The 19,762-nt window shown below is 38.9% G+C and overlaps 1 protein-coding gene across 4 annotated transcripts in view; it reads left to right on the top strand.

The window, feature by feature from the left end:
* The window catches only part of LOC101740264 (uncharacterized), a 224,299-nt gene that overhangs the window by 180,148 nt on the left and 24,389 nt on the right, over positions 1–19,762 (top strand). For all 4 annotated transcript variants that reach the window (XM_062676049.1, XM_038020392.2, XM_012697665.3 and 1 more), the window contains one exon: positions 17,295–17,407. In XM_062676049.1, coding sequence (XP_062532033.1) covers positions 17,295–17,407 — 113 coding nt within the window. The remainder of the gene's footprint in view (positions 1–17,294; positions 17,408–19,762) is intronic.

Below are 19,762 nucleotides of genomic sequence, written 5' to 3' on the forward strand. Positions count from 1 at the left end.
CCGTCCGCTCTTTAATTTGTTAATAACAGGGGCTACTTTCACATCTCCTCTGATCCACCTGTCAGCACACAATAATAAATAAATAATACGACTATGTTCCAAAGCCGTACAATAGCCATAGTAAATCAACCCGTTTTGTACAATGAATCCCATAACAATGAAAGTTGAATAATAAATATAAAAACTTTTTATTTATTTATTTATTTTAAATCATTACGAATTTATACTGAGCTACTGTATAAAGTCGTTAACCCACATACGTGAAGCGATGGAGAGCGATAGTGCGCGACGCGCCTCTCAAAGAAGCCCACGGCTCGCACAGCATACGCTTTTTTAACGTGAGAAAAATGATGATTATTTCGTAATTGAGTTAGGTATAAGTTGATATGCATGCATTTTTTTTTATATTTATGTATAGAACATATTTTTCATGACAAAATTTTAAATAAATTGAATAAGAGAATCAGTGAATCATATCATAATCAGTTTGATTGTGCCGAATGATTCCGCTATCAAATACCGTTACAATTTCTATTTTTTTCCCAATATCTTTTTATTTATTGCTTATCTGGGTGAACGAGCTCACAGCCTACCTGGTGTTAAGTGGTTACTGGAGCCCATAGACATCTACAACATAAACGCGCCACCCACCTTGAGATATAAGTTCTAAGGTCTCATTATAGTTACAACGGCTGCGACAACTTTCAAACCGAAACGCATTACTGCTTCACGGCAGAAATAGGCAGGGTGGTGGTACCTACCCGTGCGGACTCACAAGAGGTCCTACCACCAGTAATATCTAGTAGAATGACGTGATGACGTGAAAGAATAATAATAAACTAAAATTCAAACAAACTAAGCAAAGTTCATAGCCACTGTGCGTAATATCCATTTAACGTCAAGTGACCAGTGAGCTCTTCCGCCTACCTATCCCAATAAAAAAAGAAAATAATTTGACAGTCACATGTATTTATCACAGCGGCGTAAAAAGATATTTGAAAAGAACAAAACGAAAAACAATTAATTTCAATTCAAAATAGCGTAGCATAGTTCTTACTTGTAGGGCAGTTTCCGGAATCAAATTCCTGTGGTCCGAACAGCTTTATCGCAGTGATTGAGACATAATTTAAGGTGTTGGTAAATTAAGACGATATAACGTTGACACCTCTAGGAAAACCCACACACGTTATCCTTAGTCATACTTTAGGAGAATTTCGCGGTGGTCTGATCCCATATCGATTTTTGTTTGCAGCTCGACGATTCGTAGCAGTCTTTTTATCGATTTTTTACTTTACCGGCAAACGAACATAAGTCCATTCGATTCAAAACTATTATTTGGGATTTTAGAAGGTCCAACAAATATGCCACTGGTCATTGTAAGAAATTATCAATTGGAACAGCGTGGGGGCAAAATAAATTCATAGAGCCCTTACGAAAACTAGTCACTGTGGACAACTTCCCCCACCATCATAATTAGGCCGTGAAAGACTCATAAGATTATTTTAACATGGGAAACAGTTATCGTATAATTTAAAATTCTATCTCTAGCTTGTTGATGGCAATTAGGAACCTTGCATCCTTTCTAACCATCAATTGCAATAACTAAATAACAAAACATGAATGATTCACAGCCTAAGATCCGCGACACAGCGTTTTTCAAAATTTCAACGAAACATACCGATTGGACATCCCTAAATTAAGATATACACATGTATAATTTTAATCAGAATACGGGTAAACCACCGTGTAACGTTTATGTACACTTCAGCGCTAGTTAATTGGCAAATAATATTAATTACCGCAACATATTAATTATATTGAACACGTGCCGAAATAGAATCTTCGTTTGTTTAACTACAAAATACAAGGCTATTATTATTGGGACGCGTTTATCATTATACATTGCTTTTTTAATTGCTGGTAAATACACTGCCTCGTGACACATTTGCACATTGACCATATTATTCTAGCTGGGAAGAAGGTATAAAGAAATTAGCAACTACAAATTAGGTTAAAATAGCCCGATCTAGAGAAGATTTGCTATCTTTGGAGGAAGCTTTTACCCGAGTCCTTGCAATTGGAAATATAGCCTAATATTATTTAATAAACATATTAGATAATCTAATAAACATATTAGATAATCACATAAATTCGATTTTGTTTTTAAAGTTACTTGCATGAAATATAAGGCTTTTTTTTCATAGTTGGTAGATTGCAGATTTTAATTAATATATTTTCAATAACCGATAATTGAGTGTTATAGTATTATAGAAGGCGAAGCAGTAATTAGTTTCGATGCAATAAATACATTGACCTCACATATCAAGATAACTGCATACATTCACGATGCGAAGCGTATGTCGTCTTTTAATATATAACTAGAGGTCCCGCAGTAGTCGAAATTCGACTATAATTAATTGGAATTGTAAGTTTGTACACTATTATGATTGTATTTTATACTTCTATAATCACAAATTTCGCCAAGACTATACTATGAAAAAATATTAACAAAGACAAACAATATATTTTAATCTCAATTTGACAACAGACGTCAAGAACAAAAGTTTGACAATAAATAGTATGCACGCGTGTGTGCGTCAAATACATGGTATCTAGTGTGTGTAATGTTTTCTTTATTGATTTAATGTATCTGTTATGCATTACTTTAAAAAAATATTAGCATTGTGCACTTCTTCTCGATATTCTCTATAAGTGTGGAAAATTTCATTCTCCTCCGTCCACGCAATTTTCGTAAAAAGGGATACAAAGTTTTTGCTTCACGTTCTTCACGCTATTTTCAACAAGGTGAGCTATGATCTCCTGCGTCTGTCATTTAAAATAAAAATAATAATTAATAAGCTTCTTATTGGAGCTCCTTGAAGGTTCGAAGGTGGCTGAGTAATTAATAAGCTTCTTATTAGAGCTCCTTGAAGGTTTTTGGTTCGAAGATGGCCGTTCACGGTCCTAAAACATCTGGCCATCCAAACTGAGACAAAAAAAAAACTACTTTTCATTTATCTCAGATACACACACACGCACCCACAATCTACATAATCATTCGAAATGACAACGCAACCTGAGACTTATAAATATGCGCATAATAAGGGCCCCTTTATATTTTATTCCTCGATATCTTTCCGGTGCGCTAAACAGAATCATGTTTCGATTGTTTTAAATGGTAATTAAATGAAAATTTGTTTTGTCATTATCGTTGAGGCTAGTTCTGGTCGTTTGTTTGTTTGTACAAGCAATGGGGTTTGAGATTGATGAGACAACGTTTGTCGTCTTCCTTTTTGGGCGTTCCATTCATTTGGTTTTGGTATTCTTTTTTCTAGAATGTACTCTGTAGTTTTATGGGTTATTTGTGTTAATAATAAACCAAAATATTGTGGTATGACAAATAAAAGTAATAATAAAATTTGTGTTTATAATGTGGTGTGGTAAATATAGCTTCAATTTCGCCATTTAACACTTGATCGACAGCGAGTCCTCCCACAGGCACAGCCACTGAGTTTCCGCCGGATTTTCTCAGTGGGTCGCGTTTCCGATACGGTGGTAGATTCTGCGAAGCACTGCTCTTACTAGAGCCAGTGCTAGCAACACTCCGGTTTGAGCCCCGTGAGCTCACCTACATGTTAGGGCGAAGCTGAAATAGCTTCTCAAGGCTATCAGCATAGATAGAAAAAAAAAAACAAAAAAAAACGTGTCCTATATCGAGACCAGAAAACCCACACTGTTTTGTTGCCAAAAATGCGGGTAGTTTCATATATTCAGCATATTTCGTCTGCTTCACAAAAATTAAGATACCTAGGCGGCACTGAAAATTTCGGGAATTAACGAAGTGACACAACATTACTATTTAAAAATGTATTTATTGCTTTTCGAAGTATTCTCCGCGAAATTTGACACATTTTTCCATACGATGGAACCAACCATTGAAGCAACCATTCCATTCGGAAGTTGGGGTCTCCAAAATGGCCGTTTTGTAGGCGCCCACAGCTTCTTCAGGTGATGAAAATCTCTGTCCACGCATTTATTCTTTATTTTAGGGAAAGTATAGAAATCATTAGGGCTTAGGTCGGGGCTGTACGGCGGATGGTCTAATAATTCTATGTTTTCTTGCTCTAAAAACTCTTTTGTTCTGTGCGCGGTGTGAGAACTCGCATTGTCGTGATGGAGGATGATGCGGCGGTTGCAGTTCTCTTTACGGAGTTCAGAAACGTACTGTGGCAAACAAATGCTAGCATACCATTCTGCATTAACCGTTCTTTGTCCCTCAAGAGGAATAGTCGTAACATGGCCGGTTTTGGAGACAAACGTGGCCACCATTTTTTTTGCAACACTCCGTGAACGAACAATTTTTGTTGGCTTTAACTCATTTTCGAACACCCAAACTCGTGACTGGTTTTTTGTTTCGGGTTCGTACGCGTATATCCAGGATTCGTCACCTGATACAATGTTGTATACAGCATTTGAGGATCCTGCATGGAATCTTTCGAGAGTTCTCACGCACCAAGTAACGCGAGCCGCTTTTTGCTCTTCACAGAGCGAATGCGGAATCCATCGGGAAAACAACTTTTTTACACCTAATTGTTCATGCAAGATTATTTGTATTTGACTCATGCCAATGTCTAAAGTTGCCTGAATATCGCGGTATGTCACATGTCGATCTTCCTCAATCAGCTTACGCACAGCATCAACGTTTTCTTGGGTGACTGCAGTTTTTGGACGACCTTGACGGGGATCATCACTGAGCTTGACACGTCCACGTTGAAACTCAGCAAACCAGCGATAAATTGTGGTTTTGGATGGGACTTCATCACCAAATGCAGAAATCATCCGGTCAACACACTGTTTTTGTGTTAAACCACTTCGAAAGTCATAATAAATCATCGCTCTTGAATTTTCTCGAGTCAATTCCATTTTCTCAACGACTAAACAAGTTTGACAAAACCTCGTGACAAGACCGAGAATCTTTTTTTAAATAAATAAATGGTATTCGATTTTTAAAACCAAGGAGTTTTCAATTAAAAAGATTTTAATATGACAGGAACAGTGGAAATATTCCATTCCCGATACTTTTAGTGCAGCCCTCGTATGTACTCATAATGAATGATGATTGATAGTTATTTATTGCATTAGGGTAAAAAGTTTTTCTTGTTCTCTCGAGTCAGGTTTTAACTTGCCCCATTAAAAAAAAACCTTGATGACGCCGAAACTCTGAACCGACCCTTTAATATTAATAATTCGATCCATTAATTGAATAATTAAATTCAATTCCACTTCTTTATTTCGGGGGGAACTTCAATTTTTTTCTCTCTTCGTCTCTCGGAAGCCCCGGCGAAACTTTCGGGCACCCGATAATCATAATTCACGAAAGTTCGAGAACTTTCCCGAATTAATTACCGGTTTTATTCAGATTTTTTCGGCTTCGGAACACATGGCTGTGATGTTTCTAATATTCTCTTGTCATTTTGGCTGATATTAACTTCAAGATTGATCTAGCACTATCATGTCCTTCTCACGAGAGGTCGGAGGTTCAAGATTGAAGACTATAGTATATTTTCAGCCTTTACCTGGAAGAAAGACTATTTTTATATAGGTATGCTTTCAGACAAGGACGAATTTAATAAACTAGCTGTTAGGGGCTACCGAAACACAAAGCTACTTTGGAACAGTCTCTGGAAAGTTATGTGTCTGTCACAAAATCAAAATTGTACAATTTACAATGAGTGAGTTGTTTGAAAAAATAGGTTTAAAAAAAAAGGGTTTATTCATTATCTCATTAGATGAAGTTGAAACTTTACAATATAACAATAAACTGGACCCGAATCATTTCAATGACGAATTAGTCTTTTCAAATTGTTTTGCACAGTGCAACTGCCAATATATAAATAGTTTTCACGAACAATTGGGATGTTTCAGTCAATAAAACTTTTATGTGAGCATTTGGAAGAACTACCTAAACGTCCTTCCTGTATTGCTAGTTTCCTAAGAAAAATGAACTGTAGGTTTTAATTATTTCAGGAATAATTGCAATAGAATACCGTTAAACACAAAAAAAGTCTACTTGCACACAAACGCACGCATCATATATACATACAATAAGAACGCACACGGCCATCGACGCCACCGGACCCGGTATTCATACGATGAGGCATTTTTATTAATTAAAGAGAACCATTGACAAATCGGCTACTGCCTAGAGATCGACAGTTCGATAAGGAACGATCGGCGACCGTTTTGAATATTTTTATTCCAGTTATTTTATATTAGGGACCGGCGCGGCGGCGTAACATTCAAACAACAGAAACTATTCAATTTGACTGGAAAATAGTCTTTTAATTTAGCCGTATATTTATTGATGACTAGCTGACCCGGCAGACTTCGTAGTGCCTCAATCGATAAATAAAAGACCTAAACTTTTGTATAAAATAAATTTAAAACAAACAAAAGGAATCCGTCCGACGGGGGACAGATCAAAGGAAAAACAAAATTGTTATTTTTATTTGATTCAGAGCATTTTCATATTTATCTACCTTTTAAACCTTCTCTGGACTTTCACAAATAATTTAAGACCAAAATTAGCCAAATCGGTCCAGTCGTTCTCGAGTTTTAGCGAGACTCGTTAGTCTAACAGCAATTCATTTTTATATATATGGATTAAAAGTTACTTATTATATTACTTACCTATTATGTTATAAATAACAATAATAATTGAGAACAAATCACAGGGTGTAAGGGGCATGGAACTAAGATCTTTACCATCTCAAATGTCAACCTCACCTGCTCGTGGTACACCCTGCTGACCAACGGACGAGGCTCTGGCGACCGAAACTCTGGCGGGATAACCAGACAACCACTATGTACAGGAGGAAATAACTGTACCCGGACACATCACCTATCTGGGGGTTTTCCCTACTTCAAGCGGGGTAGGTTTTGGTATGTCAGATGGCAATCGGTACCTTTTAATAAACCCAAAAAATTCGCCAAATTTTAGTAAGCAAATGGACAGGTTACATAATACGTTTGGGATAACGGATAGGGCGTCGCCGCGAAACGACGCGCAGAAATATCGCCCTACATCTGCGAACAATATGCTAGGGCTACCGAGTCATGGACGGGCTCGGCTAATGAAGTTAGTCCCAAATTGTAGCCTGAAATTCCGCTTCGCTACATTGAATGTTGGAACACTAACGTGGAAAACAAAGGAACTTGCTTCACTCTTCAAGCGTAGAAAGGTGGATTTCGCTTGCCTTCAAGAAACCAGATGGACTGGTGCAAAAGCTCGTAACATCGGAGAAGGCTACAAACTCATGTATGTAGGCGCTAGGCATGGAAGAAATGGTGTAGCAATCGCTGTCAAAGCCGAACACCTCGAAAACATCTTAGAAGTAAATCGAATTAACGACAGACTGATGTCTCTAAAAGTACTTGTTGAAGGGGAAGTCATAAATGTGATATCAGCTTATGCTCCCCAGGCGGGTTGTAGCAGGGCTGAAAAAGATAGTTTTTGGACAACTTTGGAAGATCATCTACGCCAAATACCTTCGAAGGAGACAATGCTGTTGGGTGGGGACTTAAACGGTCACATAGGGACAGAAAATAAGGCCTTTAAAAGAGTGCACGGAGGTCATGGATTTGGCACTATAAACGAGGAGGGGGAAGTTATTCTTTCAACAGCTGCTGCATTTGATCTTGCTATAACAAATACTTTCTTTGCTAAAAAGCCAGAACATACAATTACATACAAAAGTGGACAAACAACATCGCAGATAGACTATATATTAGTAAATCGAGCTTACATAGGCCGGGTAACAAATTGCAAGGTCATCCCGGGAGAATGCGCCGTTACTCAACATCGTATCGTTGTAATGGATATGCTTTTTAAGAAAACATCTAAAACTAAAACATCTCACACTCCGGAAATAACCAAATGGTGGAACTTAAAAGGAGATAAGATCCCCGAATTCTGTAACCATCTGAGCAACTTGAAAGTTGATACTGAGTTGGATATTGACAATATATGGGATCACCTTAGCAAATCCATTGTAAAAGCTGGTAATATTACTCTTGGTCGTACAAAAGGTGGTAGAATAAACAATAAAGAGACTTGGTGGTGGACAGAAGCAGTACAAAATGCCATTCAAAGGAAAAAAGATGCCTTTAAGACCTGGCAGTCCACCCAAACTTCTGAAGACCAAGAAAGATATAAAAGAATAAAGAAGGAGACTAAGAAAATAGTGGCAGTGGAGCGCGCAGTTGCCCTAAAGACCATGTACGAGCAACTGGAAACAAAAGAAGGTCAAAAATGTATATTTAAGCTCGCTAAACAGCGTTGTTGGAGCACGAGGGATCCCACTAGATGTCGGGCTGTTAAAGATCCAAATGGTGAGCTTCTGTATAGGGATAGTGATGTACTATCAGCTTGGCATCAATATTATGAACAGCTACTGAACCCTACTCAAGCTGCTATACAGTTAACAAAAGTGGGCAGGAACATTGGACTTATACCTCCAATACGTCCAAATGAGGTCAAAATGGCGTTAGATAAGATGGCCAACAAGAAAGCCACGGGACCGGACGGTATTCCAGTGGAAGCTTGGAAGTGCCTTCGTGAGCACGGAATCGAAACGCTCACCAAACTTTTCAACTGTGTGTTGCGCTCTTCCAAAATGCCAGCGGCGTGGAGATTGAGCACCATAGTTCCTATTTATAAGGGGAAGGGCAGTAAGTACGAATGTAGCAACTATCGCGGGATCAAGCTGTTAAGCCATACTATGAAACTGTATGAAAGAGTGATTGACAGCCGCCTAAGATCAGAGTGTTCACTATCCAAAAATCACTATGGTTTTGTACAGGGCTTATCTACCACAGACCCTATGTTTGCTCTAAATACGATCGCTGAGGAGTATCGTGAGAAACTTCGGCCATTGTATGTCGCATTCTTAGACATGGAAAAGGCATTTGACCGTGTGCCAAGAGATACGATCTGGTGGAGCCTTCGCAAGAAGAATGTACCCGAACATTATGTTAACGTCATAATTGACATGTACAGGGATGCGAGGTCAATGGTACGGACAGTAGTGGGTCAGACAAAACCAATAGCAGTTGCAGAAGGTCTGCATCAAGGTTCAGTACTGAGTCCCTTTCTGTTCGGCATGGTTATAGACTCACTCACTGAGGTGGCGCAGTCCTCAGCCTCGTGGACTTTCATCTATGCAGACGACGTTGCTATCTGCACCGAGAGCCGCACAGAGCTACGAGAGGCACTCCTGTTGTGGAAACAGCAGTTACAAGCCGGTGGCCTAATATTGAGTGTTGCGAAGACACATTATATGTCTTTTAATGACCCAGATCCAGGTGACAACAGTCCGATTTCCATTGACGGTCAACTTGTAAACATGTGCGATCAATACAAGTATCTGGGTACTATGATGCACAGATCTGGAAATTTAAAATGCAACATTCAACACCGAATAGCCGCAGCGTGGCTAAAATGGCGAGAAGTAAGTGGTGTCACCTGCGATAGGAGGATGCCCGTTAAGCTCAAGGGTATGATCTATAAGACTATAATAAGGCCTGTTCTTGTGTATGGCAGCGAAACATGGGCGGCAACCAAAAGGAACGTACATACCATTCAAGTTGCTGAAATGAAAATGCTGAGGTGGATGTGCGGCGTGACTAGGCTCGATAAAATCCGTAACGAGTACGTGCGTGGAAGTCTAGGTGTACGGGACATCGCCGACAAGATGCAGGAGAGTAGGCTGAGATGGTATGGTCACGTGAAAAGGAAGCCACCTGACTACGTCGGAAATTTGGCACTACTGCTCGACCTCCCCGGTCGGAGACCCAGAGGCAGACCCAAGACAAGGTGGAGGGACGTAGTGCTGAAGGACAAGAGAGAATGCAATGTTGCTGACGAGGATGTCGAAGACAGAGCGAAGTGGAGGAGTAAAGTTAGGAAAGCTGACCCCACCACCATGTGGGATAAATAGCTGGGAAGAGAGAGAGAGAGAATTGAGAACAAATCACGTACCCAATTTAGGATTTACCGTGTCATGGGTACCAAAGACTGATAAACATACTTATGTATGTTTAAATATATATATAATATATAGATAACTAGCTACCCGCCCTCACTTCGCTTCGGAAACTGTAATTTATTATTGATTTCTCCACTATTTAATGGATGTTATTATACATATAAACCTTCCTCTTCAATCACTCTATCTTTTAAAAACCGCATCAAAATCCGTTGCGTACTTTTAAAGATTTAAGCATACATAGGGACAGAAAAAGCGACTTTGTTTTATACTATGTAATGATAAGCACTCAGACAAAGAGCAAACAAACTTGTTCATCACATAATGCTTGCTTGATGTGGGAATCGAACCCGCGACCATGAGCGCAACAGTCAGTCTTTTTTTTTCCATCTAAGCTGATAGCCTTGAGAGGCTATTTCAGCGTAACCTTAACTAGTGGGTGAGCTCACGAGGCTCAAACCTGACGACGTTGCTAACACGAACCCTAGCAAGTGCTTCGCAGAATCTACCACAGGATCGGAAACGCGACCCACTGAGAAGATCCGGCGAGAAACTCAGTGGGCTGTGTCTGTGGGTTAATTTTCTCGTCGAGCCCTTCTTCGCAAGCGACGGGTTCGACGAGAACGATGACCGGAGTCAAGGTCGCTAACTACGCACCACCAAGTCAGTCAAAGATCGTTTTGCTTAATAACGCCTCCATCAACCAAATCAGCTGCTTACGAAAACTATATCTATATATTAATACGTGAAGCAAAAACTTTGTATCCCTTTTTACGAAAATTGCGAGGACGGAGGAGTATGAGATTTTTCACACTTATAGAGAATATAGAGAAGAAGTGCACAATGCTAATATTTTTTTTTTAAATACCTAATGCATAAAAGATACTTTAAATCAACAAAGAAAACATTACACACACTACATACCATGTATTTGACGCACACACGCATGCATACTATTTATTGTCAAACTTTTGTTCTTGACGTCTGTGGTCAAATTGAGAATAGACAAAATATTGTTTGTCTTTATTAATATTTTTTTATAGTGTAGCCTTGGCGAAATTTGTGGTTATAGAAGTACAAAATACAATCATAATAGTGTACAAACTTACAATTCCAATTAATTATAGTCGAATTTCGACTACTGCGGGACCTCTAGTTCTTTTAATTATCCAAGCATAAATAATGATTGCGTCGTTAATTTCACAATTCATATCTGATCTTCACATTTAGCGTGCGTTTCAACATCACCATTTTAGTATCCTACAGAATCCGAAGCGTCAATAAACGAACGTTCTTCTCTTTATTTTTTCGTTGCGCGCCTCCGAAGATGCCGTGAGATATGACTCGGTAAATCGTCTTGTGCCGATGACGGATTCCCGTTCAGATAATGCCAGCTTTTGACAAATCGCCGTGCCTCTCCGGGGTATAATGCATGGGATCATGCGCTTTGATGGTTATCGCGAGACGGGCGCTAGAGGTCCTTAACATTCTTTGTGGGTTGCCATTTGATATCGCCCGTGCACGTATTACGTTTCGCATTACGATAGGTGAAATTTACAGGTTCTTTGTTGTTAATCCTACAGAAGGTCCTTCCTTGAGTTTAAAATGACCGAAATTTCTAGTGATTTAAGCTTCTTTTTTTTATTGCTTAGATGGATGGACGAGCTCACAGCCCACCTGGTGTGAAGTGGTTACTGGAGCCCATAGACATCTACAACGTAAATGTGGCACCCACCTTGAGATATAAGTTCTAAGGTCTCAGTATAGTTACAACGGCTGCCCTACCCTTCAAACCGAAACGCATTACTGCTTCACGGTAGAAATAGACAGGGTGGTGGTACCCGCGCGGACTCACAAGAGGTCCTACCACCAGTAAACAAGCCAAGCCAGCCAAGAAGGAAAAACAATTTATTTAAATGCGATCTATGTATATATAGTAAATAAATAACGGTAGCAAAGCTTGTAGAATGCACGCGTAGGTTCTACTATCTGATCTATTACAACTATGATCAGATGGATAGTCATGGATTCTTTTTTGGACATAGCATAGCCGTTAATATAATTAATCGAGACAGTGATCTCATGTTATTAAGATGGTGGTATTCATGTTATTATAAGCCACGGCAGGCATTTATTACCAGGTAAGCTATCAACATATGCTAAATAATCCGTAATTATTTAGATGAGACTCGAATTTACAATAAGACATTGCTAAGCCATAGCAGACTTTCCTAGTAAGATTTTGATTTTAAAAACATAGATTAGTTTTTACTTAAATAATATTTAATAAAACGTAGTTAATCCAGGCTTGTAATTTTGATACATTCTGTTATTTTTTAACAACAAATTTTTTCACTTAAATTATTAAGGAGAAAAAGTTCTTATATAGTGACACATATCTACTGCTTAGAATCAGATTCTGTATATAAATATAAAATCCTTGACATTAATTAAAGGTTAGATGTAATAGAGTGTTCACGAGTGAGCCTATTTACCTATTTACCGGCCTTTTTTATTAATTTTATTTCAAATAAGTCATCTCTGAGATATACTTATAAATTGCTTCCAACACTAATAACGGTCTAATGGGCGGGCCGTATATTGCAAGAAAGTATACGAATATTGCTTAAAAATATATAACTCCATGAATGTTACAAGCGAATAATCTGGACAAGAAATAGATTCACCTTTGAACACGTGTATAAATTAAACGGAAAGCGGAACCGGCCGATTATAAGTCACCCCGAAACGAATTAGACGCGAGCACGCCCCGCGCAGATAGAATCTATCCAATTAACTCGTAATATTAATTGTGTTTCTCTGCACTCCGCGCTGAATATACGAATGCCGTTTTGAACAATTATAAATTGTATTTCGCTGAACAGTGTAACGTTAGGGTTGCCACTGTTATTTATTAATAGCAAAGTTACAAGTCGTCGTGGCCTAAAGGATAAGACGTCCGATGCATTCGTATCTAGTGATGCAACGATGTTCGAATCCCCCAGGCGGGTACCAATTTTTCTAATGAAATAAAAATGAAATAAAAAAACTTACTGGTGGTAGGACCTCTTGTGAGTCCGCGCGGGTAGGTACCACCACCCTGCCTATTTCGGCCGTGAAGCAGTAATGCGTTTCGGTTTGAAGGGTGGGGCAGCCGTTGTAACTATACTAGAGACCTTAGAACTTGTATCTCAAGGTGGGTGGCGCATTTACGTCGTAAATGTCTATGGGCTCCAGTAACCACTTAACACCAGGTGGGCTGTGAGCTCGTCCACTCATCTAAAAAAAAAAAAAACTTAACCAATGTTCACGATTGACTTTCGCGGTGAAGGTTTATGTAATAAAAATCAAACTTTGTTTTATCATTTGTGATCACCGGTGACCATCTATTTCCGAAGCAATCATATGTAATGAACAGGGCCGCATAGCCCTTTTTGCGACAAAAATACTTCAAATTGCGTGGGTGGCCCCACGCCTGTGCAACAACTTAAAATGAGAAATCCAAAATATAAAATTATATGTTAGATACAACCCTAAAAAAAACCTAATTTCACTATTTAACAATTATAATAAGACATTATTTTACTGATTGGTATACGACCTCAAAACGCCTCATCGGCGAACGATCGCGTGACTATGGTGATTGTGAAATAGAAAAAATTTTATATGAAAACACACCCTCGTGCGCCGTTAATATTAGGGATGTCGAATTAGTTTTAGGATATTTTTTGTTGCACTATATACATAAAGGAACTTAACTATTCATCTGGTGTTTGGGGGTTTTATTATACATAGTTAAAGGATACCGTCGATGTCCCACCCATGAGTCATGACGTTGAAGGTTACATTGGAGGAATGTCGCACTCTTCAAACCAAGACACATCCACTCTCCGGGCCAAAATACAATAATGGAACGTACCCCTGCATGCTCCAGCTTTACCAATGATCACACCAAATAAGCTTAGTGCATCTGATTACATGTCTGTGAGTTACGTTGGGAGGGTTGTCTAATCGTCGGCGGAATCAGCTGGAGGCGAGCTGCCTACGACCGGTCATTGTGGCGAGCCTCGGGGGAAGCTTATGTCCAGCAGTGAACATCGGCTGATGATGACGATGATGATGATTAGATATTTACTAAACTACGATGACTAATTTCTACGTGAACATATTTAAATTCGTTTATATCTAAAATGAGCGTTCAACTAAATTTAAAATGGCGAATGTCATATATCCTGTTGAGAAATGAAGTAATTGAAAAATGTTTCGCCATCGCCAACTTTTTGATATCGCCGCCGTCAAGATTTTGTGGTTCGCGATCAATCTATACTAATATTATAAAGAGGAAAGATTTGTTTGTTTGTTTGTTTCGAATAGGCTCCGAAACTACTGGACCGATATGAAAAATTATTTTTCCATTAGAAGCTGACATTGTCCCTGATGAACATAGGCTACTTTTTTTAAATTTTCTTTTATTTTATTTTTTTGGTTTCATGTGTGTTTTAATGTTTCCGAAGCGAAGCGAGGGCGGGTCGCTAGTTATATATACGTCGGAGAAACCACATTAGTAACACCATCGTCAGACATCATAGGGGCGAATAAGACGATCGAGCTAAGATCACGTTTGTTATCTTAGAACAATTTAGAAATCTTCTGTTCACGTTAGCAAACGAAAACAAATGACAGTTCTTAGGGCGGAGGCACCGCTCTTTAAGAAGGCTGGTTGGTAAGTGTGATGGCGTCTACGCGCTCCCATCGGCTAGGATCTGTCGTAGCACGAAGTTAGCCGAGTTCCGACGATACCGTAATCGTGCTGCCATCTCTCGGGAATCGCTGCGTTTCGTTTAGTTTCCAAAGTAATGACCTTTTTTTTTTTTTCCTTCCTATGCTGATATCTTTGAGAGGCTATGTCAGCTTACCCTAGCGTATGTAGGTGAGCTCACGGGGCTCTAACCGGAGAGTTGCTAACACTGACCCTAGCAAGAGCAGTGCTTCGCAGAATCTACCACCGGATCGGAAACGCAACCCACTGAGAAGATCCGGCGAGAAACTCAGTGGACTGTGTCTGTGGGTTAATTCGCTCGTCGAGCCCTTCGTCGCAAGCGACGGGTTCGACGAGGACGGTGACCGGTGCTTGTAGTGGCTAAAAGCACCGTTAATGGATCAGGAGGATCCGTGATGACGTGAATATATATATATGTGTAAAAGTATGTAAGCAACAGTATTTATGGCGTCCATGGGCATTTTCTATGATCGCTTAACCCAGATTGTGAGTGACAGAATTGAACAAAAAAAAAAGATCGACAACCGGTCCTAGATATTTCAAGGAGGTTTTTAAGTGAGTATTTTAATAAGGCCCTCGATTTGATTCAGGATGAACTACGCCAACACTATTTGGCATCGGTAACGAGCGGTTGTAAGACAAATCGCGGTCGATGTTTCGAATTTTGGAAACCATCCAATTCGTTCTATACGATTATCGATGTGCTCACTCGGAAAGCTTTGTTTAGTGTAATTAAATTATCGTTATGACTTTAAGGCTTCGTCAAACAGAACGCGTAATTAGCGCGCGTCGGAGCGCTAAACTGACGGCGCGGATAGGCGGCGTATAGGATAGATAGAAATAGGAAACACCCATGCTTATACAATGCCACATCTGAATCACTCGATATCTTAATACTTTTAAATTTTCACACTGCTATCGATAGGCACTATGATTTGGTGAATGCGTTGCGTCAAGGAGCGTTGGGCTCATCTTTTTTTTATTTTATTTTTATTGCCCTTGTAGGCAGACGAGCGCACGGCCCATCTGATGGTGAGTGGTTACCGTCGCCCATGGACTTCAGCAATGCCAGGGGCAGAGCCAAGCCGCTGCCTACCGCTTAATACTCTCCACAAGCCTCGTTTGAAGAAGGACATGTCATAGCGCTCGGGAAACACCGTGGAGGGGAGCTCATTCCATAGCCGGATGGTACGTGGCAAAAAAGACCTCTGGAAACGCACTGTGGATGACCGCAGTGGCTTCAGGTAGTATGGATGAACTCTACTCCGGTGACGGGCGGTGCGATGGTAAAAACGAGATGCCGGTATCATCTCGAACAATTCCTCAGAGCACTCCCCATCTCACTCACCTAGTCAATTTGTGTGACATGTAAAGAACGCGACGTTAAAACGCAGCGTTAATTACGCGTTCTGTTTGACGAAGCCTTAAAGAATAAGGACGCCTGGTGTACTCATATCGATCGATGGGACTACACCTGTGTATTAAACTTGCAATAACAAATGATACGTATATCGGCTAACGTAACGCTGTAAAGGATTATATACCAGTCAACCCAAATTCATGATTGGCGGTACATATATTTTATGTTGGAGCATTTAAATTCATTAAAATAAGACTACATATATTTATTTAATATAATATTATAAATGTAAGCATACTCACATATACTTTCATATGAATACACAATGCTACATAAACAAGAGAAAAACTGCATTTTTTTTAAATCTACTAATCTACTGTGCCTTCACTGGAGTTTTTGGGTAAACGCGAGGAGCGACGTTCTGAGATAATCTCTCATTTTTCCACACTCGTACCCTTTCACAGCTCTCAAGTGCCTAATAAGTCTACATTAGACAATGAAGCCTGAAATAAAAGCCCATTAAATCGCCAAAATACTTACACAACTAGCCTTGACGTTTTCCAGCCAAAAAGTCCCACTACAACACTAATAAAAAACACGAATACGTTACAGCTAAGCCACCGATAATTTTGCATAGTTTTTATTTATCTACATATTAATACGTGAAGCAAAAACTTTGTTTCCCTTTTTACGAAAATTGCGCGGACGGAGGAGTATGAAATTTCCCCCACTTATAGAGAATATAGAGAAGGAGTGCAGAATGTTAATATCTTCTTAAATTATGCATAAAAAATACATTAAATCAATTTAAAAAAAACATTACACACACTACCGTGTATTTGACACACAAACGCATGCATATTTGTTTATTGTCAAACTTTTCTTATTGTTTAAAGTCTGTGGTCAATTTGACAATAGATTAATATTGTTTGTCTTTATTAATATTCGTCTAAAGTGTAGTCTTGGTGAAATCTGTGATTATAGAAGTAAAATAGTATTTGACAATAGAATCATAATAATGTACAAACTTATAATTTCAATTAATTATAGTCGAATTTCGACTACCAGGGGGGACCACTAGTTAATTTAACATTGCATTTGTTTACAGAAGATCGACGCGTATAACCACAACGGGTCATCGCTGCAAACTTCTGCTGTGATCGGACTGTGTTCCTTCGTGCTGGCCGCGTGTGTTCTCATCGGAATCATCCTAGTTTGGAAGTAAGTGAAGCTTAACTCCCAAAAATCACAAGCATTTAGAAACATGTATTCTGGCAAGAGCCCGAATTTCGATAATTATTATTCATAATGTTTATGTCCCATCTATACTAGTTTATACAAATTTATACTAATACTAGCGACCCGCCCTCGCTTCGCTTCGGAAACATTAAAACACACATGAAACCAAAAAATAAAAAGATTTTTTTTTTTTTTAAAAGTAGCCTAAGTTCATCAGGGACAATGTCGGCTTCTAATGGAAACAGAATTTTTCAAATCGGTCCAGTAGTTTCGGAGCCTATTCGAAACAAACAAATCTTTCCTCTTTATAATATTAGTATAGATTATAAAGAGGAAAGATTTGTTTGTTTGTTTGTATTAAATAGGCTCCGAAATTACTGAACCGATTTGAAAAATTCTTTCTTAGTATGGAAGCTACACTAATCCAGAGTGACATAGGCTATAATATTTTTTGAAAAAAATTTGGGATCCTTACTCCAATAATGTAACCCAAGGTGTAAAAAAATTACCTAAAATATTCTTTACATCGCGTGCCCTGCGAAAACTATTGATGAAAGAATAATATAATGTTCTACGACTTTGTAAAACACATTATTATTTACAAAAAGTGTCGTGACAGCATATGTCTAACTATTATAATTATGCCGCAATAAGTGTTATTTTATCTAAAACAAATAAAACAACGTCAAATATCGTTGAATTTTTTTTAAAGACCCCTAAGTAGCCTTAGCGGGCCACTTGTACCTAAATAAATTTCTAATAAATAAAAAATACTATCCACAAGTTCTGCGTCTTCTCCTGGATGAAATAAATTTCGATTTGCGGCTATAGATAATTAACTACCACAAGAAATTACACAAAAAGATATATAATACAATAGTAGCACAATTTAAAGGTTTTCAGCACTTTGAATAGAAACATCGAAACGAATTAAAATGACTATGATTATAATCGTTCAGACTGTACCGATTCACGCATAAAACTTTTATAACTTTAAAAAAATAATCACGTGTGGCACTCGGGGACTGTCGCGCTAAACCTATTGCATAACGTTTTTTAAGCGCAACGTGTGAATGTGTTAACGCGAGCTACATAGTAGACGGAGTGGGATGTGTTAGGTTTTATTTTCGTTACGGAATTTCTTGATTCGGTCGCCGCGCTCAAAGCCCGCGATAAAAGCTATGCAATAGCTTAAAAATGCAAACCGTATAATACAACTTTGTCATCAAATTAAATTCGAACTATGTTTTTACGATTGCATATCTCTTTATTTAACTTGATCGCGTCGACATTGTGTGACAAGTTAATCGGCGTTAAAACCGTCGTCACATACGTCTGAAGCGGCAACGGCAGGGGAAAGTTGATTAGAGTAGCTGTCACCTATACGAGATTTAATCCTAACGTATTATCGTCGAGTTCAAGTGGTAAGGTTTAGCGGGGAAGTGGCTATGAACGAATTTAGTGACGTCATTTGTGTTTATAGGCATCTCTTCCTCTAATCTTCTTGAACACTATGCTCAACTACCGTGCATTTCCTAAGAAAATATCACTGAGGTCTGAGCAAGGACAGCTACAACGATCCTCAATATTTCTGGCACGAAGTGGCCATGCCTTCCTAGTTGAAATATGGGACAGTTCTCCAATATAACAGCGTCTTCGACCCCATAGAGGGTAGCGTTATTCACATTGTGATATATAGTTTCTGGTAGCCGGCCTATTGCGAAAAGTCGTGTCCCATTAAAACAATTTAAAAAAAATGCTTAGGTGAGTGGACGAGTTCACACCCCATCTGGTGTTAAGTGGTTACCAGAGCCCATAGACATCCATAACGTAAATGCCGCCACCCACCTCGACATATAAGTTCTAAGGGCTCAGTATAGTTACAACGGCTGCCCAACCCTTCAAACCGAAATGCATCACTGCTTTACGACAAAAATAGGTAGGGTGGTGGTACCTACCCCTGCGGACTCACAAGATGTCCTACCACCAGTAAATTCTCGATTAATGACATAGAGTCTGTTAGTTGATAGCTAATTAGAAAAATGGAAGTAACTATAAAATTCCTTGATCATATCAACCAAGACAGCTTACGATTTAAAAACTGGCCACCTCAAAATCATTACGGCATAGAACTAAAATAATTAGAAGTGTCACAATATTCTCGCTGTCACGCTCCGGACAGATTGACGGGAAAAGGGATTTACGATACGCTTTCGTAACGATAAGTAGCCAACTCGTTAACTTCACATTGATTCATTTAATTAAAAGATAATAATATATCAAAATATAATAATAATAGTTTCTCACTCTGGAGCCTTAAACCCAGCCACCAGGGGC

This window comes from Bombyx mori, chromosome 25, assembly GCF_030269925.1.
Source record: "Bombyx mori chromosome 25, ASM3026992v2".
Classification (NCBI taxonomy): domain Eukaryota; kingdom Metazoa; phylum Arthropoda; class Insecta; order Lepidoptera; family Bombycidae; genus Bombyx; species Bombyx mori.